Below are 24,888 nucleotides of genomic sequence, written 5' to 3' on the forward strand. Positions count from 1 at the left end.
GTTAATATGGCTGTAACGAAAAAAAATGCGAGGTTTCGAAATAAGTGTATTACGCACTAGGTATAGTGCTCCGAGTGATATATTTATTTGATAAAGCCCAATAGATATCTATATCTTTAGATGTTAACTTTATTTCGGAGATACGTCAATCATCATCTAACCTAATTAAATCTGTGAGTTTATGTTACAATATATTTTATCTTAGCATATATATGCAAGACAGTTTCATACAGAAATTATAAAACTGAAATTATAATTGTAAAAATTATATAATCCACTTGAGATATTTCATCGTCATCGCACATTTTTTGTCACAGACATTATATTTACACAATAATGTGTGTAAAACAAATTTTTCTCAGAAAATTAAATGCTATTTACAGATTTCAATATTTGACAGTAGTTTATTTGGATGAATAATAATTTGAAAAAGAATAAAAAAAAAAAAAAGAAATTTTTGTATATCTAAAATCAAACAACATTTTTCAATAAATTTATAACATAAATAAACGGTATTAAATCCCTATCAGGTACAAATAAATCTGCTTTGTATACTTCAGAAATTAAAAAAATGCAAACAGATTTGATCAACGCGTGGAAACTCGGCATTTTTCGTCGAAATGTCAGACGTTGTTGGAAAATTCGGTATCCTAAACGACCGGCATTCTCAGCTTTATATGCGCGCGGGGTGAAAAATGTTCGAGCAATAAAATTACTAATTTAACCGCCCGCTCGACATCTGCTGCGCGTTTCCTCGCATTATGCGACTGCACATGTGTGCTCGCTCGCAATCACGACGATATAATGCTGCCCTCAATAACTATCGCATGATTTTGCCGGCGTGTCTCTGTTATATTTCGCAAAATAATTGATTTCACGTGCGCGACTCGCTTAGATAATTGATTGTCACCGATGCAAATTCATTTCGCTAACGTCAAATCAATATCTCAAAAATTGGAGCAGAGAATAAAAGATATTTAAATTATATATATATATATATATATATATATATATATATATATATATATATATATACATGAATATATGTATATATATGTATATATATTCATAATAAGTATATATATTCAGAATAAAATTTATATAAATTATAAATATGTATATATAGAATTGAATCATAGAAAAGCGAAAGTATCGCTTTAAAGTTCGTGATGTAAGCGGAATATAAATAGTATAGATAAATAAGACGCTAAAATAATATCGCAATATCGATCGTATTCGGACGATAATAGAGACCGAGGGTGTCCGAGCGAGATATGTTATCCCGCCGGGGCCTGTCGGAAACGTGGTCATTGCGGGGGCAGTGACACGTAACTAAGATGTGAAGGCCCGGCTGCAATAAAGAAAAATAGCCGACATTCGTGGAAAGGAGTCGTGAGGAAAGAGCGAGAATGACTCTCAAGGCTACTCTCTCGAATAAACTACTCGTGCGAAGGAAAGCAGAATGGAAGAAAGGATCGCGCGGGGAAAAGCGAGAAAAACTGCTGCAAGCGAGAAAAATCGCGAGATGCTGCACGCCCCTTTTTTTTCACGTTAACAGACGAATTGATCGCACGTATTTATATCCTTGGCGGTAAGGTACGTCCAAGGACGAGCCCCATGAGCGAGGTAAAACGCGCGTTGGATATAAAGAGAGCAGATATTGCACAATTCAAACTATACGCTTTTGCGACAACTCGATGGTACGCGAATTGAATTTTAAGTGTCGGCGTCAGTACCGGTTTGAAAATTTCATTACAATTTTTTTCGAGATTTTTTTAACCTTCTAGGAATCACGAACTTGTCAGTTTACATTCCGTCCGATCCCTGTACATAAGATTAAGATAAATCAGTACAATTAGTGGTTTTTAATATGATAAGAAATATTTTAATCACATGATTGAGATATTTTTAATAGTATCTAGAAAATGGTTCCCGTGAAAAACACAACAGATACGAATATAAATATTCTAACGCGTGAGCGTAAGATGTAATGTTCGGATCACATACGACGATAAAATGTGAATCGTGAAACAGAGAGAGTATAAATGTCATCCGATAAGTAGGTGAGATTAATTCTCAAATTGAGGACGCGCTTTATTTGCCGCGCAACGTTGCTTACTACGTTCGATACTACGTCGATAACCTTGAGTTTATCAAGATTTTGCGTCAGTGAATTATCCGTGGACAACGCAGATAGCCTCGTGATTCCAGAAATAACATGATACTCCAACTTTATTGCTCAAAATAAGTATACGCTCTCGTGGAGTCGTCAAATATTATAATTAAATAATTGTAATATCAAAATTATCGATTATTAAAACCGATTAGTAGCCACTTCGTTTTAAATCATCACGTGGATTGCAAATTTATCGTAATTGTCCTTCCATAAAATTATGTAGTTATGTTTTATACAATTGTAAAATGATGTCATAACTCATTGAAATTCAATGCTATCTCGATAACAAAAAAATCTAAAGATACTTATATAATAAAATTTATTCTTTCAGAAGTTATGTAATTCTCTAAATTTTAGAAAAAAAATTTTTAAAACTGCATAATTTGAAGAAAATTTATTATTTTTTCCACATGCTTAATATTAATTATTACAATATATCATCAAAATAAAATAAAAAAGTTTAAAGTCACCGCAGCACGAATACCAAATGTTCGAATATTTATTTGAAACCGATATTTCCGCATTTCTATGTCTCCTTTGTATGTTCCGCATATAAGTTTTCTTCAATAATAAGAAATATCATAAACTGACATTTATATAACATGCAACGATAGAATAAGAAAAAAAGAGAATCGTTACAAATGATTATTTTCATTATCTTTTCAACCAAAAAGTCAGTCAAAGTAATGTCAGAGTGTCATATTCAAATCTTAAAAAAAAAATTCGCTGAAAATGTTCTGATCTCGCAGATATTTTTATTTAAAATTTCAGGATAAACAGAATATTTAAAAAACTTTTTGGTGCAATTAAACTTCTTACAATAAGTTTTTGTATTGTACAAATTTTCTAATGTTTTTCTTTAATACGAAGGAAAATACTAAAATAAAAGTCAGGTTACTCAAGTTTCAAGTGTCTAGATTTACAAGTGTACTGAAAAAATTGAATAGCCTTCGTTAAGATAGAAATTTTTAACTTGTGTAACATTTGCATTACCTAAACTGAAAACTAAATAATAAAAATATAAAAATAAAAAAATAAAGAATATTTATTGTATATTCAATATTTTGTTAAGACATTAAATATGTAAACAGAGACATCTATATACATATATTTATAATATATATTTTAAATACACATAATTCATAACTTGGCTTACAATATAACAGCAAAATTATCAAAAAACTTTTTTTTAAATTTTTTCAGTCTCAATAAAATTCCACAGAAATTTTTCTCGATTTTCCCAGGTATAAAAAGATTCTCTGAAAATTTTAGGTTTTCCATATTTTTCCGGGAAGTAGACACATGAATATGAAAATTGCATATAACAAAGAGCATCGATTTTTTCACCGCATTTATAAGCGCGTAAACGCGAGCATCGGTAACCCGTAAGAGCAATTGATCCGGGGGATATGAACACGAACGATAGAAGTTGCGAATCGAATGAAAAATTTATGGCGGACAGCCGGACGGGAGCAATCTTGAGTTTCCTGGGCAAGCAGGAAACTCAAGTTCGTCGAACTCTCCGTTCTCGTTCGCAAGGAAGTGTCAATAGAATAAGACGTTCTCGACCCAGGAGGACGAGCAGTTTTGAAGGATCCCTCAAGATGATACGTCTTATGGACCCCCGCCCCCCCCCCCTCATGTACCCGTATCCGTGAGAAACCCTCGTGACACGCGTGACAGACTAAAGTGACGGATTAAGTGTTAAGTAAGCTCTAGTGCTTACGAAGCATATTGATAAGGAAGATAATCGACGTTATATCATCCCTTTCTCGAATACACGCTTCTGCTTAATTCTTTGATTAACTTATTTAAAAGTATCAGTTTAATTTTTGTACATAAACTTTCCGTAAAATTTACGACATTTTTCCTCCTTTTGAAGTTATGTGTCTCATATAATTTATATGTTTATTTATTGCATAATTTTATTCCAAGATATTACAAATGATTTATCCCCAAATTAGATCGTGAAATATAGGATAAAAAAATATATTTTGTACAAATAATCTTTTTATAAATACTATCGATATTTCTTGATGCCAGAAAAAAATTGCAAAAATATAATTCTTTATCTACATCTAATTTAACATTACAATTTTTTAAATCGAATTATATTCAATTTATCTTTCTCCTTTTACAACAACAAAGAATTAATGCGTCGATGTTCATCGTATAACTGTTTTCGCGATAGCTCACTTAATACTTCGCACTTCATTCGTTGTAATCTCTACCATCATGGCATAACAGCGTTTTATTTATCTCATGCGAAAAGCACGCTGATGCATGAAGCTCGTGACGCCTTTCCCGCGGGGATGCATAAACCCTTACTGCGAGAAGAAATAACATGTTTCCTCTCCTTACCGTGGACGATCGCCTCGACCTTTTCTCGCTTAGTTAAGTTTGTCAGAAGAGAGGCAAGACGCTGTTATAAATCTTTTATTCGATCCAAGCGATATGAAGCTAGATGCCTCGTGTTTCATTTTGCGATAATGATATACATATTTATGTATAATGTAACTATCGCTATATACATATATATAAAGAAATCGCTACTTTGTATTTCGTAAAAAATAATATTTTTGCACACTGATTTTACGATTTTATACTTTTACTCCAATTATCATCAATTATAATAATATTATTATATTTATATATATAATATGGAATATATTTATAATATGGATATATTTATATATATAATATTATATATATAATATGGAAAAAAATATTGCTTTTACGAAAACACAACTTAGCGATTTCTTTTATGTGCATAAATTGTTTATTTACATAAAAAAATACGTAAATTATGTACTACTCGAAAAAAGTTTCTTGTCGGTATATAACTGTTCAAAATGATTGGAAAGTTTTTCCGACAAGTGCTTTAAGTAAGAGACAACTTTGACACCACTGCGAAGTTTTCACGTAGTGATTGAAGAAAACTGCTATTATTTGTTTCAAAATTTGAAAAAAAAATTTATTTGTTGAAAACCTACATTATCAGTCAGAAGTACCTATAATACATAATTCCATAATAAATATCCCATCGTTGAATTTTATTAATATAGAATAATTTTAAAAATATTATGAAATTGGATTTGTATAACTATGTATAAAATTATGCTTAGAAATAATCCACGAATGCTCTGTTAAATAACCTGCATAATTTAGCTGAATTTTACAGAGAAACGACAATAAACGAATCATCGTATCAATCGCGACGGTTTGCGAGAAAATCACTCTGGACCCTGTTCATCTGTCTGTTATTTATGACGATGATCGGATTGAATTTCAATCACTCGCATCGTTAAAGCGACCGTTTTAAGCTTGAGCACGCGAGATGCATTTATACGGCGCGACTATTGCGAATGACGATATACGACGTCGTGACGTTGAAACAATCTCGACGATGAAAGAAGAATTTATTTATTTATACATATCCAACGTATTGTCGCAATAAACAGAATTTTAATATTAATTTTAATTACGAATCCTTGCAGTGTCACTTTGAGAAAGCAGTAAAATCATAGGACTGAGTTGCAATTCCGAGAGAATTTAAAAGTTTCCCTCTGACATGAAGTCTTTTTTTTCAATTCGTTGTTAAACACAAGTTGTGGGAAAACAGTGGCGATCCGCTATGAATAAGGTAATCTATACGATACTACGGGGTTGGCCGTGAGTATTGATCGGGCCCCGCCTGCCTCTCTCTCTCTCTCTCTCTCTCTCTCCCTCCTTCTATTCTCTTGCACTCTCTGCTATCTCGCTTGTCACGTGCGCGCGCTCACGCACGTACACAAGCACGCACGCATTTCTCTCTTTCTTGTCGTCTCCTGATGATTTCCCAAATTCATTCTGATCCTTGCTTCCTTTATCCATCTTCAAAAGACTTGAATATTCCGTTTTTCCATTCAAAAGAAGAAGGAAGAATTATTTCTCGTTTCACGGTCAACGCTTGTTAAAAGAAGCGCAAGATTGTTATCCGAAAAAATAACACGCATTTTTGAAAACTAATAATAACGATCGTTGACCTGTTTATATTTAAATACAAATAACAATTATCCGCAGTTTTATGTAATGAAAAAGATCTTTGGTATATGTCGTTGTAATTTAAAAATTAAACTCAACATTAACTGATGATTATATATCTATACATACACATATATATATATATATATATATATATATATATATATATATATACATATACAAGAAATGAAAATTGAATAGTATAATTAAATGCTAGCTATGCTAATTTGTAGTTCTAAAAACGAATTTATTGCTTTCATCAATTAACAAGAAATTGATATTAAAAATGAGAGTACTGGTTTTATGTTATATTAGCATTCGCCTTCGAAAATATTTATATTGAATTATAAACAAAAAATAAATATACATATACTAAAATTAATTAACTGCTCAAAGTTTTATAAATAAATTTCAAAAATATAATTATTAGTACTAAATTATTTTTACAGATCAACATGTGAGATAAAAATAAATTTTATATTTTCAATTTTATATTATTTATATCTACAATTATTGTTTCATATTTAAATATATTTTACACATCTTCCTTTATATAATTATAAAATTTTATCAAATATTTTAAGTATTTCAAAATAAAATTTATTGTTAGAATATTTTATATGCATTACACAATGATGTAAAATATAAATGATAGACTGTGAAGATAAGCGTACAATTAATTTTATAAATTGTGAGCAGTAAATTAACAAAGTTATGAATTATTCACTCTATGATTGCTCCGCTATTAAATACTTCTTATTTTATTTGTACTTTGTTACTCCTTCAGTCGATACGACACGCGAGAATATTGTTAATTACGTTCTCGCGCATACTAATCACTGGATTGTGACGATTGCACGGAATTTTATATATAATTCTCGATGTTAATTGCGCACTTTATTTTCTATTGTGATGGAAGGATGTTAAATCAACATGAAAATCCACGCTCGACGCTTGAAAAATCGCACTATCAAGTTACACAAGACTCTGTCGTTAAAGAATAATATACACACGAATTTTGTGCATATTTTTATTATAACCCATTCGTCCATTTTACTATCTCACTGCGCAAATGACAATCAATTCATCGTACGTAAACAATAGGCCGTTGAACTTTTCGCGATGTATAATTCAGTGTAAATAAATATTGTATAAAATTTTAAATTGCCCACGCGATTAATTATCTTTCGCGATTAACGTGTCTCAAATAGTCATTAATCGTAAAATAACGGGTAAAGCCGACTTAATTTCGAATTTCTCAGTCATCAATAAAATATCGGATTAGATACAAAAATGGACTCGAACGCTATTGCCACGTGATTAATTAATAAGTATATCGTTATTGACACTATAATTTAATATTTATTAATCGCATACTACAAATTTGACTCTTGTAAATTGGTGATATGTTGTGAAATGTATAGTTTACGTAATTTATTCGATCAAAATCGTTGGAATATTTTTGGATTTTACATTCCGGATCTATTTAATTTGTACATTTATACACTTGTGTTATAATGAGATAATAAGATTAAATCAAGTATATATGTGTACGATACGTTAGCAACAGAGCGCCATTTTTCAGTGCCACGTATAAATTTTCATTCTATAGTATTTTACACTGACAATGAGTTACAGGTCGCAAAAAGCTCGACAGCCTTGAACGCGCTATTGTTTACATACGATGATCTTGTCGTCATTCGCGCGGCGAGACTCAAATAGAGAAGGTAGTGGTGGTATAAGTGGGGAGTGGAGGATAATAAAATAGGCGTAAAATTCGTACACTATTTGTTAGCAAAGGAGCGTCTCGATTTTCGTTAATATAACCTGATCATTAACTTTTAAGTTCTTATCTCGCAATGTTAAATCAAATACGCGTCTTGTACGATTAACGCTGACGTTGTTTAAAGCGCCATCGTAGTTGTATTCTGATGATTAATGATTAGTAGACGCGTGCGATCATAGTTAACTCTATTTTTGTAAATAAGTGCGTGAATGCCATGAAGGAAATTGAAGAAGCATCGGGCGATAGTAACATTAAGGTAAGCAATTTATAAATTTGTTAATTAATTATATTTATAAAATTGCTTTTCTATTTTTGTGGTGGTGATAGAGCTTACATCCTTGTAATATAACACACTTGTAAAATTCTTTCTTTCTGTTTATTTTCAAATACTTAAAATATTTATTAAAACATTAATCATTTATATATATACTATTAATTATGTCATACATTTGAACTTGATTTCTTGTCAAAGATGTTATTAATGGAGCTGTTTTTTTTTTTTTTTTTTTTTTTTTTTTTGTGTGTTAGATGATTATTTCTAAGAAAATGATATTTAATACGTCTAAAGTTTTAAGAGGGAGAGACCTACAGCTGGGATATCTTGGCAATGTGTCAACAGATAATAATGAATATATATATATATATATATATATATATATATAATTAGCATTTAATTATATATATAATTTTTATTTCTTGTAATATGAGTATTGAATTAACAAAGGTCACAAAAGCTCACATATACGCATTACGTAACTTTACACGAATAATTAAGAATCGCTCACGAAAAAAACATTGTAATCTTAAAATACTCAGACATCACAGACGCAATCAACATAATACGAGTTTGCTCTTTCCTCTTTTGATGTTATCATAAGAAAGTTATTTGCATGTTCTCATGACACAATATGCAAAAACATTCATACAAACTACCTGATTTGTCATGATGAATCCGCCGAGTTTCAAATTTATTATTGCAAGTTATCTCCAAGTTTATCTTCAAGAAACGCTATAGAAAGAGAGAGAAAGAGAGATGCGGGAAAGAAATTGCAGATGTCAAAGATTAATTAGAATGTCGTCGCGCTGTTGCTGTCTCGCGCTACAGAATAGATGATCAGACTGCAAGATAGAAGACTTCGGTGCCAGAAGGAACGAAGGCAAGCCGTGTAACAATTAGTTCGTTAGTGTCTATCTGCGAAAGCGTCGCAACGCAATCACGCAGACTGGGAAACGTCAACGAGAAATGGCATAAACGCGAATGGGTTATGGATTGGCTATTATTTATTCCGCGGACGTGTCGAACCGAAACAACACACGAAAAAATAATACAGATGCAAGAACTAATTAATCCGTATCTTCTCAAGGCATTTAAGAGCATCATCGCCATTTTTTCGTTAATTTTCAGATAAAAACGAACCGATCCTTTGCTCGCTCGTACAAGAGCAATTGATGATGTCTTTACTTTTTTCCTTTAAACACAAAGTACATACATAGCTAATAATTTGCACGGATTACCTATTTCAACTAATTTTGCAAAAGAATCCGCAAAGAATGCATCGAGCAAATTATAAATTTTTTTTTTGGTTTTGTTGATTTTCCTATTACTTATTCTCTTATAATTGACATTCTACCGCTTCACTAATATCGTTAAATATGCAAGGAATCGGTATGCACTTATATTTCTTCGCGTATAATTTATTATCTGAACAACATTTTTATCAATATGAAGATAATACATATTTTTCCTGGATTCTGGTGTCCCGCAATGAAATCGAATCGTAAAATTGGCCCGACTTTGCGCCTCTATTCGAAGGCAAAATACGACGGTGAACAAATCGTTTCCGCCTCGGAACATGTAAATGAACCGTCGTTATATATTCCTACGACGTGCCGAAACGCGGATTCGTGAAAGCGGGTTAAGAGCCAGGCCTCGTGAGCGAATGTCCGTGAGGAAGGCCAAGTGGAAAAAGCGGGAAACGATTCCGACCGGCCGGATAGTTGCCTTCGATCAGATATATTCCGTGACTCGAAAAGCGGGCCACGTAATGAATTCGTGCGCCCTTCGCGTTGGTTGGCCTGGTTTCGTTGCCGACGACGATATGCTAAATGAAGGTACGACCTTCCTTCGCGAGGTCACGGATTAGTAGCCGCTCCTTGGCCAGAAATTCAAACGAAAGTCGATCGATCCAATCGCGAGGGATCGGCATCGATATTTCATCGTGTTAACGCAACGTGTGCCGCGAAAAAAATCGAACACACCTCTCTGCCGCTCTCTTCCATCTACCTAGGAAGCAAAGAGCGAGGGGAGGGAGAAAATCTGTTCCGGGGCATATTAAGCCCCGGATGAAAAACCGAGTCGCGGCCGGGATTAAAGCTCGCTCGCCGCGCGATGAGAGTAGAGCTGAATCGACTGATCCAATTTAATCGCCGTAAATATAAAATTTTATTTCCGGCATACAGTACGTTTTAATTTCTCCGCAACTCGTGCAACTCGTTCGTTTCGCGCGCAATATTTATTCCGCGAGATCGGACATCTCATTTTTGCCAAGGACTTGCGAGGGCAAATGAAGGCGCGTTTGAAGGACGACGTTAATACGACAAAAAATCGAGAAGGGGTTGCGAGCATTGATATTATTATCGCGCGGTTTTTCTCGATAATTCTTACGTTGGAGCTAATTATTTTCCCTCGATAAAATACATAACACGATTAAATAGAGAGTAACGATTTGCTTTTAGTAGCGTAAATAGGATCTGACAAGGCAAACGCGCTGTTACTTGCTGTTATATATAGGAGCCGTATCGATCTCCGTAGGAGAAATTCGCTGACAAGGTTGCAAGGTTGTACTAATTGAGGGTTTTAATTTCCTGTCCTATCATCCAAAACCGCCAATTTATTTGTATACGCGTAAACATACGACAGTACTTTCCGAAAATGTCGATCGTGAGAATCAAGAGTCTCCAGATGACAATGTTCGAAAATGCAACCGCTACACGTATATAATTATATTCCGAGAAATTAGCAAGATTAATTGGGAGAATAGATTATCGAACACTTAACTTTGTAGCATTTAAAAGTTCCTTCCTTTCTCGCATATAAATAAATATTAAAGTTTATACAACAAATCTTGAGAAAGCTTATATACAATATATGCTGATATCTCTAGAAAAGATTCATTTCATAGTTGGTTTTGTATCTAGAGAAAGTATAAGAGAGTGCATTTATCTCTTAATACTAGTGCAACTTGCAACGCGTAGGAGCTCTCGATACGATACGGTGTCTGGTTTCGCGAGAATATCTAGAACTTCCGGGAAGATACTACTTCGCCGCCGACTTCGATGATCTTCGACGCTTGGTTACGTGCCGGGTATTAACATATTGAAGTTTACGCATTCTCGTCTCGGCGCATACAACTTGTTTACAACGTGCCGCCAGTATTCCTACAAGGAATCCCATTGTACCGTAAACGTCTGTCGCCGAACACAATGTACTCATTGTGGTCAAATTGTATAATAGACTGTCCGTCGACGTTCAGACGCGGTAGACGTTAACTTTTAACGTGAAAATTCTCCACGTATGATAAAAACAAAAATAAAATGAACCTTGAGAAACGACCGAAGTGCGCTTGAACTCTCTCAAATTTTTCCTTAATATTTAAAAAGCGAATCTCTTCGCTTTAATGGTTAATCCCAAAGTTCAATGACTTTTGTTCATAACCTAACCGAAAAAAATTGACAAGTTAGATGTCAGGAAATACGTGTAAAGGAAAATACATTTTTTAGCGTGAAAATAAAATCGCGACGATTTCTTAAGGTTAACAAAAGTAACAGCGCCGATGTCTGTCTCACATTGTACCTTTCAATCCTCGTAATCAGCTGATAAACAAAACGATTAAGAGAAACGAGATCAATCCGAGAGTCTTTCCGCGCGACTGTCCCTCCTCTTGTAATAATAATCTTCTAGAATATCATGTAGGTTCGTCGTCCACGAAAATAAAATTCCCGGCCGCGCCGCTTCGACACGCGTCGCGACGTAAAGAGCGAGGAACGCACGCAGATGCGCACGCGGTATACGCACGCACAGTCGTGAAACAGAGGACCCGGCCGCGGCCGCTCCTCTGGGCTCGCTCCTTGTTTATTTATTCTTTCGTAAAGTCAACAAAAATTTCGCCACCGGCCAGCCGGACCCGCCGCGGAGCGAACAGTGGACCTCGGCCGAGCCAAATGTAGTTGGCCGACCGGCCAAATGAGAGTTTGCGTCTATTATTACACACCGCCCAGCGGCCGTAAGCCGTCGCGAAGAACGAACCGACCAACGAAACGTACGTGCGAGTGATACGGGATGTATCCGAGAAACGGTGAGAGAGATTGTCCGATGACAGACAATATTTTATCTGCAATATTGAAAAATATCTGAATATGATCCTTGGAAAATCCAGTTTCGAATCGTTCTTTTAACGATTGGCCATTTATTTGAGTGGCTAATTACTCGTAAGATTTTACATGTGTAATATAAATCTTTTTTCCTCTTTGCATAGAATCTGTGAAATTTTTGCTGTGTACATCAAGATTGACATATATGTATATCTATTTATGTGATTTTATTTAATGTTATTAAAAAAAATATACGTACAAATTTGTTACATGATTTATGCGCGTATTATTATAGATCGATATTTTAATAGAATGTCCTATTAAATGTGACATTCTATTAAAATATCTCTTTTATAAAATATTCAGATATTTTTCAATATTGCAGATAAAATAATTATGGCAGTGTAAAATTTACAAAAATATTATATGCAAATAAATCCACAATCTACTGTCCCAATTTTTTGTTCTATAAATACATTTTTATTTAAATCTGTCTTTTTTTTTTTTTTTTTTTTTTTTTTTTTTAATAACCAGAAATAAAAAATTTTCCTCCATCAGATATATTATTCCATGAATACTAAAAAATTGTATTTGCGTAATTTTGCAATTCAGAGATGTATAATACATTCATTCAAATAAAAATATGAAAAAAAATTATGCGCGATTTGATACTATTTTTAATACTAAGATATAGAAAAGCAAAGGTTACGATCCCTCGTAAGTTAGACGCTATACGGTATATCCATATCCTAAATATTCATAAGCTTGCAAACGTCCGACTATAGGCTCCATTTCTACACAAAACAGAATTTTGTAAAGCTTCGGATGAGAACGACGTTATCGTAACATCGTTATCGTTACACTGCGCCAAACGACGTATGTTGTGGATTGTGTAACAGAAAGACTGTTATCGACCGCATGTTGACATCGAAAATTCATAAGGAAATATTTAATTGAGAAGCGCATGATCCCGACACTCGCTTGTTTATTTAATGGAGATTGAAATATCAAAGTCATAGAAATATACACGACCTTAAGTATTACGTCGATAAAGAATATTGTTCGTGTAAAAGAAAATTCCTAAAAGAAAAAAATTTCACGTGCGATTTAAAACTAACAATGAATTAATCGGCCGAATACCGAGCGCTAATGTACAAGAATAAACGACTTCGTTGGCGTTAATCGTGCGAATAAACCTCGATATTTGGTCCCAAAGAATCTGCAGAGTCGACATTTAGTAAGTCGAAAACACGCACGCGCGTCACGCTCACGCGAGCACGCCGCCTGATAAGATCAATGACAGCATCGCATATGTATTTCGAGAAATCAGTGCTCGTGATAATAATTTTGCGATATATATCGCAATCATCGATATATCGCATTTGCTCTCAGATAAACGCGTCTTTTAAAGAGGTTCATTCGCCGGTGCTTATTGACGCGAATAAAGCCAACATTAATTAGAACCGTATGAAATCTAATAATTTTATTAGAAAGAGAGAGTGTATAACGCGCACATAAATATTATACTTTCAACTATGTACATCATATAATAGGATGTTGATAACACTCTTATAGCTGGAGGATGATAATTAAAAAAATGTGTATAAATAGCGAGAAAAACAAGTTACATCTCATCTAATTAGATGTTGATAACTTAATTGAATCTTTTATTTTCCACGTCGCCAATTTAAAATATTTAAACGTATTTATGCAAATTGTCATCCCGAATGACGAGACGGTATTTAAAGGAACGCAAATAATACGCAGCCATCAAAATATTACTAGCGAACAATATGACAATATGGATGCCACAATTTATCGCCCGCGAGAGACGAATTTAACGTGTGAAACGCGTAATAAACGAAAATAATCATCGCATGTGTGTTAACTCGACGAATTTTGGAACCTCTTGTTTGTTGGAAAACTGCGTTCTTGGCGACCGAAAAATTCGAGTTGTATACGACTATTGTATTATAACACATGGTGCAAACCGTCTCCGCAAAATCAAATCTCTCTCTCTCTCTCTCGCAAGATTACACCAGCTGCTTTGTAAATCTAATATAATTCACTTTAACGAACACACACCGACCGATCGAGATTTCCAGAGAATTATTGTTTCTCGTAAATCGCTTCATTTACATATCTCCTATTGAATGTGTAAGCGCAATTAATTCTCTCCAATTTAACATTTTATAAGAACTGTGTACTATAATTAAATCGATTTACCAAAGTTCAAGGACTCTCAAATGAACAAACAAAACCATTAAATAATTATAATTCGATTTTCAAACATAAAAATATAATACTCTCATAAAATTCGACAAACACAGATCCGAAGGATAAATATTACAAGTTCTTCACAAGTCATTAATGCGGACCAAGTTCGAAAATGTCTGTCTCTTGTCTTTGTCGCGACTTGCTATTATTTATCAATGGTAAACAGAAACCGAAGCGATATAGAGACGGGCGCGGCAGAAATGCACAAGCACATATGCATATTTAATGCGATCAGAATGCATCGGGTCAAGAATATCGTGACGCGAGCTGCGCTATTTTTCTCCGTACAAAAGAAATGTCACGCAGGTGACGCACGTCATATATTATCCGCGATACCGTGCTTCACGCGTTGAAATATGCACGCGGTTCGATTGAAAGAGAAACTGATACGATTCTAGTTCACGACAGTTACTCGACAGAATAAAATTCTCCCGAGGTATTTATAAAAAAAAAAAAAAAAAAAAAAAAAAAAATATATATATATATATATATATATGTTTCAGACAATACGACACAATCTTGACGAGAAGCTAGTGTCGTTCGCGCATGAAAAAAATATTTCCAGTAAAGATATCTATCTCTGTTGCTTTGTGCGAAGAGAATATCGAGGTCAAGCGCATCCATTAAAAGAATTTCTTTGCTTCAGACGGTTAATTTATGTCAAAATTCTCTCTCTCTCTCTCTCTCTCTCTCTAAGTATATATATATATATATATATATAAATTTATAGAGAATGTATACTTTTTTCTTTTAAATAAATATTTGCATAAACATTTATTCGAATGTAAATTTCAGAATTATACAAATCACTCCCCCTTCCTAATCGAACAGAACAGAAAAAAATGGGGCGATCGTTGAAACCGATGTAGGTACGTACAATACGATTGCAACATAGCCCTGCCACGACGCAATTAGACTGTAAAAATATTAGCACGGTAACGCGATGCCTTTTAAATTCGGTAATCGCCCTCGCGCGAGAAAGCACGCAGCTAATATACAATATATGTATAATTGACGACGCGTCGCGATGCCTCGCCTCTCTCTTTTTCGCACGCGTTGTCGTCAGAATCTTAAAATAATCCTAAAGCCAGAACCGGTCAGTCACGACGAGAACTAGAACCGCGCGACTTTTGGCAGCGATGTCGTCACGACTCGAATGCGATTGTCATCGACGGTCGTCATTCTAATGACGAACAAGACTTGCGTAATCTAACTTCGACGAGGTTGATCAACGACATGTACACACCGAGAAAAAAGGAATCAACTATAATTGCAACAAAAATTATAATCGAGATTCCTATTTCCATTATATTGTAATATTGATAATAATAACCTGTGTGATATTAATAATCTTTAAAAGAAAATTGCCATCAAAAATAAACTAATTGAACTATTTTTTTTTTTTTTTTTTTTCTTTCAGAGATACTCGCGTTCTCTCTTTAGAACGTTCGAATTTCGAATAAATACAATTGAGAAGAATCTCACGATCGAAGCGTGATCCAATTTTCAATTACCGTAACAATTTTTCTTCGAAGAACTCTTTCTCAAAGAATGACAGTGCGCACAATGTTCCGAGAGTGCTTTGCATTACATATGCGCAAGCGAGGCTCTTAAAAGCTGAAGCAAAAGTGGTTTATAATATTAAACGCATACATCTCGAAACGCGTCGACCTGAATTTTAACTTCGCATACATCTTTCTCCTCGCGCCTCGTCACGATGAAACATCGAAATTACAAGTACACGTTCGCGGAATAAATTACGAGAGAGGAGTCTCGTGCGCGCAGCTCGCTCGTTCGGGAGGGATATTTCAAAATTGCGTTAAAGGATTACCGAGGGTAGCGCCGATCGCGTTCCGTTTATTCCGCGTATCAGGAAAGACCGAGATAAACCATGCCCGAAGATCATTCCTTATGATTTGGCACGTTCGAGGGAAATGATTACAACATCGTGTTCGGCGCTCGACAACGTTCTCTACGAGTGCGTGCATTTACAACGAAAAATCATGCTAATGCATCTGCCACTTTGAGATTACCATCTCGAAATAAGATGGATGCGGAAAAACGCCTCGGGGTACACGTAACGCTAGTTTCGTTCTCGGGAAGGGAACACGCGAAGGAAGAGGAGAAAAAAAAAAGATGAGACGTCGAAAAGCTGGCCGTTCAAAATCATCGATTATCGGATACATTCCGACGTTCTTGGAGACATTCCAAATTTACCTTGTGGACAATGAATTACGATCGTGGGACATTATTTACGCGACCGCGGACATTTATGTAAGAGAGAGCTCTTTGAGCGAGACAAGAGTGGGTGGGGGAGGTGTAAACTTACACCCCCTGTAAGCCAATTACGATGGCGGCAAGACGACTTTTTTTTCGTCTGCACATCGTTCACAGTGTTTCTCAATCTTTCCGAATAAGTACATAGCGCGATGCGATATATATCATATATATATATATATATATATATATATATATATATATATATATGTGTGTGTGTGTGTGTGTGTGTGTGTGTGTGTGTGTGTGTGTGTGTGTGTGTGTGTGTATCTTTGCGTTTAGCCTTTTACGGAATGCTTTAATCGATTTTCGATTATCCCAAAGAGAGACGTCTAATCTGACTCATTCGATTGGCAATGCAAATCATTGTACGTGAACGAAACTTCCTACCATATGTATACATATACGTATACTGATACACATCTATCTCTAACTACATAATCGGTATACTAGAGCCGGATTATCCGGCGCTGGAGTATCGGATTACGCCATTAAATTTTACGATCCGGTTAAGCCGCCAACATTTTAGACAAACGAACCTCGCGCGAAACAAGGTTGCGCATAAAGCGATGACATAGCAAATAAACGCACGCGTAAAAAAGAAAAAAAAAAAAAGGTATAAATCCTCGTTTCCCTATGTTTGAAAACGTCAAGTCAAACGCGAGTGATTAAATAATATTTATATCGCATACAGTTGTATATTCGGTTTCTCGCACCAAAAAAGATTTCTCCCCCGGGACGGTGTTAAAATATTTATCATTTACGCGCGTTTTTATCTCATCAATTTCGTGACCTAGATTCACTCATCGAAGGGAGTTATGCATTTGTAGAAAACCGGAAATGGAACGGGGAGATGCGGCATTCGCTCGATTAGATATAGATATAATGGAAAAAAAGCGAAAAGAAAAAGAAAAAAAAACGTTGCGAAAGAGAGAAAAAGAGAGAAAGATGAAAAAAAAAAAGAAAAATACAAAAGCGCCACTCAAGGGTTGATGACCTAAAGTACCACCTGTGTGCCCTGAACCGGTCTCATTTTCAACGCTTGTTTTCAATGATAAATTGCAACTCCCGTCCTTTTTCCTTTCCCGGATATCGAAACATCGATATCATCGTAAAATTCGTACTCTCGACGTTTCAAAGAAAACAATCCGCATCTATATATGCAATACGCAACAAGTATCTTCTCGCCATAATAAAATATTTGACTTTTTAGTCAAAGATGATACTTTGATATCGCCTCTTTAAACGACGGCATGTAGTTTCTTCGAAACGCGCACGCACATTAAATGACATAACGCGTACACATATACGTGTACATACATACATGACAGTCTATACATGACGGCGACGCATCAGCTGTTCGAGCGGTGGTGCATCTTATGCAAAAAAAATAAAAAAAAAAAAAAAAAAAAAAAAATAAAAGACAGAAAAAGAGAAATACTCGCGAAAAAAGACGCTCGCGTCCTCGAGACGATCGCGTTCCTCGACCCCGTGGAAACGAGGCTAACCGAGCGACGTGACCTCCGGGGATGAAACCTCCGGGGAAGATGGGACGGGAGGAGGGGGTTGATCGCGCCGCGTCGAGGTTAGGGTAAGGTTAGGAATATCACTGGACCCCGGCCTTTCAACCCCAAAGGACGCAAGTTGAATTTTCTCTCCCCGAGAAAAACGCGAGAGCGGAGCGTATCCCGCCGCGAGGCAGTTCCGTTTCGCTCTCTCGCGGCCGAACGCGAGGCACCACCGGACCCAGGTCGATAGCAATGGCGTCGCTTAGCAGGCAGGCAGAAAATCAATCGCGTGCACGACACGCGGCACCTGTTTTGACGCGCCTACTTGGCTCTTAATATCCAAACGTGATTGGATCCTGTCAACCGGCGAGAGAGTTGATCCGCAATGCAAGATTCGGGATAAAGACTTGAAATCTTTAAGCTCGTCACACTCGCGATACCGATTTTGTCAAGTCTCACGACGAGCGAGGTATAAAACAGAATGGAATGAAAAGAGAGAGAAAATAGAAGACGAGAGAAGAAAGGCGCGAGCGACGGCGACGGCGACGGCGACGTTACCGACCGAGAGACGGACGGAGGCCGGAAAAGACGGGGCCGTGGGGTCACTCACTCACGCACACACGCACACACGCATGCACGCACACACGCACATTTGCATACTCGCGTTGCAAGTGAGTCGCCTGATATATTCGCGCGAGACCGGGCGAGAGAGCATGCGTTGGTCGGGAGTCGAGAGTCGGGAGTCGGGAGTCGGGACCCGCGCGTCCCGTCGTCCCGTCGTCCCGTCGTCCCGTGTCGTCCAAGCAGCCAAGCAGCCGTCGCGGCGCTCGCGCCGTTAGACTTGTTAACTTATTGCTTGTTGTGGCTTACTTTTAATCACTCGATCCGTCGTGGGGAGCTTCTGCGAGTTGTTGGAGGTCATGCTGTACGAGGATAAATGACGAGTGGGCGCCTCTCTCTCTTTCACGCTCACGCTCTCCTCTTCTCTCTCTCTCGCGCACAGCGGGATAGCCTCCTCTCGCGCTGTCCTTGTCACTCGCGCCCGCGCTCCGCCGTGTGTCACTCCGCCCGCACCGTTTCTCTTCCGCTTTCTTTCACTGTTACTCGTCTTCCTCGATTTCTTCTTTCCTCTCGGGTTCCCTCTATCCTTCTCTCTCTTCACTTTCTTCCTCGTCCTCCTTTTCTTCTCCTCCCTAATTTCGCGTGTTCACTCGCGCGAGAGTTATAGCGGCTACCTTCGGAGGGGTTGGGTAGAAGGAGAGGGCGGTATTTTCACCTCGAGAGCCCGGCGCGGCCGCCACACACACACACATGTATATATACACACGCGCGCACGGAAATACGCCGCCGGGAGGGAGAGAGCGGACGACGGGGGGGCCGAGGGGAAGGGAGGGCGGCGGAGAGGTGACGGAAGTTATCGCACAGCGCGGCACATCGGTGCCTAGGAACTGTTCATGGGCGTTCTTCACGGAGTCGCCGATCACAGGAAAAAGGGGGAGAGAGAGAGATAATTGCTCGCGCTCTCTCTCTCTCTCTCTCTCTCGTCCAACTCGATCTCTTCTTCTTTCAGGGTGGTCCCCTCTTCGCACACCCTACGAAAGAGGGGTAGGCGCGACCGTGCACTTTATGAATGCACGCGATAAACTTATCGGGGGGGATCCTCGATGGAGCTTTCGCTCGCTTCGGGATCGCTGGACCACGCGCGAACCGCCCGATGACGACGACGACGGCGACGACGGCGACGGCGACGGCGACGGCGACGACGACGGCGGCGGCGGCGACGACGACGACGACGACGACGACGACGACGACGACGACGACGACGACGACGGCGACGACGACGACGACGACGACGACGGCGACGACGACGGCGACGACGACGACGACGACGACGACGACGACGGCGACGACGGCGACGGCGACGACGACGGCGACGACGACGACGGCGACGACGACGACGACGACGACGACGACGATGGCCGATTTAGATGGCGACGGTGACAACTCGATTGACAGAAACGACGACGACGACGGCAATAACGATGACGACGACGACGACGAATCGAACGAACGTTTGCTCCTCGCAAACGCGACACCAACGCGCCGCGATTACAGACAGTGGTTTGAAAAGTAGGACCGATATTACGATCGCAATAACGGCGGTAGCGGCAGCGACGTGAACGACGTGAAGTACAACGACGGAGACGGAGACGGAAACGGAGACGGCGGCAACGGTCGCAACGACAACGACGTGGACCGGGACACCGTGACGATACGAAGCACCGTGACACGTAACCGCGACACCGACACCCACGGTCGAGAACACCACGCCGCTAAATTTTACCCACAAGATGTCTGTCTGCTTCTCTCCGCGGCGCGCGACACTGACGGCTCCTCCGCGGACAGGAGGACGGACGGTCGCGCAGCCCTCCGCGCGCAGCGATCATTCGTGACAGCTGATTGGCCGCGCCGCCACCAGCTGCCGCCACCCGCGAACTATAATCGCGACGTGGAGGCGCCACTGATCGAGAGCGCGCCCGCGAGAGAGCTCGGAGAGCTTCTCAAAGTCGATATGTATTCTCTCGGCGCGTTTCGATTCGCGCGTGTCTCAGATTAGATCTGTTTTGTTTAGCTTTGCACTTTGTTTAGCTTTGCCACATTTCAAATGAATGAAAGACGTGTAATCCTAACTAAAGCTTGAAAAAAATCGTGAAAGAGAACGGAAATAAAATGCAGTTGAAGCCATCGAATGTTTGTTATTTATTTATAGCGCAGATATTTTTGTATTTGAAAATATAATGAATATGAACTGTCAAAGCGCAAACTATACAATTATTTGAGCGATATGTGTATTAAAATAATCTCATTATTTATTTATTTAGAAAATAAATGGAAAAAACTTCTCTTTAGTGTGTACAAAAAGTACAGAATAGAAAAAAATATAACATTAATAGAAATGTGTAAGATAAAATATATTATTATAAAAAGGGGAGAGAACTAGCAACAAAAATAAAATTTATACAATTTTAATAATATTTACAAAAGCGAATGCAATATTTTATTATTATTTACACACGTCGAGATTGGGAATTTTAAAGCTTATAGATACAGCAGTGAAATATTGTTCTCTTGGGTTTATCGGTCAGCGTACGAACTTCAGAATATAGTAGTGTTATCAGGTATCCTTTATGTGTGCCCGCGGGATATCCGTTTACACGTAAAGAACCGAGGAGTGTTTGACTGCAATTTCGAAGAGAAATGAACAAGTGGCTATCCGAATCTACGATGCTCCATTTTCACGTAGAGAGAAAATATCCGTTCGTGACATTTCAGATATTGTGAATATAATAAAATATAATTATCATCTCTTTCCTTAATGTAATGTAAAGAAATGTTGCTTTCATTGTATCTATCATTAAACAAAGATTACTTTATTTACAGATTAAATAAAAGACGGGAAGAATTGAAGAAGCATTTTTCGCGTTTAATTTTTCTTATGCATAGATATCCATAACACAGAGCACCATGTAATTAAAGATCGTAAAGAATAATATAATTTTATCTAACGTCGATAATTAACAAAGACATAAACGACAGCCAGTAAAGTTAATATCTGTTTTTGCTTGATGAGATATTTAATAAATAATGAATTTTGCGATACAACATCTATCGTTTATTATATATTATATTTACATATTGTATACGAGAAAGTAAAATATATTCTATACAATAAAAAACGTAGATATAATCAACAGATGTAGTCAATATAAGAATAAATCAGTTTAGTAAATCATATTAATTGTCATCATCAGCAGTTGTCATATAAAATAGAAAATGTAGGTGTATAGTTATTAATATTATATTAAGTATATTATATTTTTACTTTGTATTTATTTTACGACATTAGTTACATCTTTTTGCGTTTTTTTGCCAAATATTAAATATCAAACCGAATTTATTTATATTAGTAATAAAACTATTAACAATAAAATAGAGAGGACTTTGTACAAACATATCCCACGTAGCAAAGGTAGATAATCATTTTTTGATGTCAAGTTATATAAAAATTGTGATCGTATTTAAACATATTTCATGTTTCACAGAAAAATACCTAAAATAGAGTCATTTATTGTGTACGTAATTAAGCAAATCTTAAAAGAAAAATATAAAACTATCCCAGTTACCTGGTTCTCAGGTTATATAAAAAAAGATCACAAGTTGTGCGCGCAATTGCAATGTATGCGGAAAACTCCGATGAAATCGGTGAAAAGTTTGATTACTTACGTTTCTTGTTGGAAAGTATGAAGACAAATAAAAATATAAAATGTAAAAAACTAGTTCACTCTCATTTAACAGATATAAAATGTAAAATTGTACTTGACAAGTAAATTAAATCTTTCTAAACTCTTTATACTTGTATGTAAACTTACACAATATCTTGTCAATTTATACTACTTTTGTACATGTATATGTATATATCTTTCTATTTTTGATTCCTGGAAAGGTTTTGTGTTTTAAACAACAACGAAAAAAAATGCACTTTGAATTTTGATATGACTTAAATGTTATATATTATATTACAATATATAATTATCTTTTAAATTGTTTAAATCTTTTATAAATAAATATAACAATTAGTATAGTACTAAATTGTTAATTGCAAATGTCATTGTTGTCAAATGCATTGTAGGCAACAATGATAGAAAAATCGGTTCACGTTTATTACGACAATCAAAATTATTTCAAAAAGCATCAATTTTGTAATGCAAAATCTTGAGAATTTTTTGTAATCTTACATTACACTAATCATGGTTCTGTTGATATCATCGAGTTCATAGACCGATACTGTCCGGATTTCCGCTCGTCAATGTCCGACAAGGAGACGTAGTTTCCATGATTATACACTATAATAATATAGAGATTTGCTAAGAAATACGAGGAGGAATTTGCATAAAAAACGCGATAATGCGATATATGAAAAATTATACTTTTCTCATTGGAAATACTTAAGAACGACTTGTATAAAAAAACATAGACTATATTTCTAAAATATACAATATAATGAGTGATAAAATATATAACATAATGTAGTATGAGTAATGAGTAATAAAAATGAAAAGATCAAGTTCTAATAAATATCTTACATAATAAATGTGCGAAAAAATTATGCAGATTAAAATACTTAATTATACTCAATTTTTTCAATCAATCAATTTCATTTTTTATTCGACCTCTCCATTCATATGTAAATACTTTAAACACACGTGTTCTAATGGCATATATCGTAAGCTCAATTAGCACATTGATAGTAACAAATCGTTCACAAGTAACATTATAGCGGTCGTTTGCTCTCAATGTATCAAATAAATAGCTTTTGTCGCGTTTCAAGAAAGCTTTCGCCATCGGTCACAAGCACGTTTCACTCTTGCTGAGAACAAGTTGAAAGAATTGTATATTTGTAACAAAATAACTCGGAACGATTGCATTCTGACATTCGTTCAATCATGTACTCTTTTCGTAAGAAAAAAAATGTGAAATATTTGTAAAAGAAATTTTTTACATTTTAAAATAGTCGCTTATTAATTTTTACAATATTATTAGATTTTGTACATTTGAATAATGTCAAAAATTATATTTGAAAAAATTTGTGTATCAACGATTCTTAAAGGGAACCAATATTTTTATGACAATTATTCATAACAGAAAGAGATTAATGATTAGGTACTTGAAGCAGCGCTTGAAATAAAATTATTTTTTCAAGTTTGCAAAATTTTTCTATTATGAAAGAGAATATTATATATAATAATGTTTAATAATTTATCTATACTTTTTTTATAAATTTACTTTAATGCAATAAAGTACTGGTTTATTTGATATATCGAAGTTAATTTGAAATAGATATCCCTTTCCAGTAATTATTTATTCAAAACCAACGAAATTAATAAATTAAATTAAAGTTCTGACGCTTTTGGACTAGCTACGAAAACCGACCATTATCTTCACTTTATCTTGTATTTGTGTCCTTCATGAACTGTCCTGCTTCGTGCGATTGTGATAAAGACAGTTTTAGATATATTTAATATATGTGTAATAAAGATCAAGAAAACATATTTATAATAAAGATAAATCCATCACACAAGGACTACTATAATATGATTTTTACGTATGCTATTAAATCTGATTTTGTTTCAAAACACATCACAAAAAAATCTTACTTTTTTGATTACTGCCTCTTGACTGGCAACATTTAAAATTTGAAAAATCGGCTAATTGAATGCTAAAAATTAATCTTTTTTTTGTGCACAATCTGTCAACACAATCACAATCAGTGATAAAATATACATGTATGTAATATATATAAATAATTAGAAATAGTTATAACGAGAGAGGATATTTATTTAATATATGACGAATTTTTATAATAGCATAGAGTTATATTCAATAATGTATTTATACGCTGTAAATTTCTA

The 24,888-nt window shown here is 36.1% G+C and overlaps 2 protein-coding genes across 2 annotated transcripts in view; one reads left to right on the forward strand and one right to left on the reverse strand.

Moving 5' to 3' along the window:
• Positions 1-20,783, reverse strand: part of LOC140670739 (serine/threonine-protein phosphatase 2B catalytic subunit 2) — a 119,768-nt gene extending 98,985 nt beyond the window's left edge. The window contains exons 1-2 of the mRNA XM_072901478.1: positions 20,767-20,783; positions 19,289-20,010 (exon numbers count right to left, since the gene is read on the reverse strand). Of these exons, the coding sequence (XP_072757579.1) occupies positions 19,289-19,340 (52 nt within the window). The 5' untranslated portion in view covers positions 19,341-20,010; positions 20,767-20,783. The remainder of the gene's footprint in view (positions 1-19,288; positions 20,011-20,766) is intronic.
• Positions 20,045-21,166, forward strand: LOC140670303 (uncharacterized). Its single transcript, XM_072900864.1, has 3 exons — positions 20,045-20,257; positions 20,340-20,539; positions 20,585-21,166. Exons 1-3 carry the CDS (start codon positions 20,045-20,047, stop codon positions 21,033-21,035), a joined length of 864 nt encoding a protein of 287 aa, XP_072756965.1. The 3' UTR covers positions 21,036-21,166.
• Positions 21,167-24,888: the final 3,722 nt, after the last annotated feature.

This window comes from Anoplolepis gracilipes, chromosome 10 (genome assembly GCF_047496725.1).
Source record: "Anoplolepis gracilipes chromosome 10, ASM4749672v1, whole genome shotgun sequence".
Lineage (NCBI taxonomy): Eukaryota > Metazoa > Arthropoda > Insecta > Hymenoptera > Formicidae > Anoplolepis > Anoplolepis gracilipes.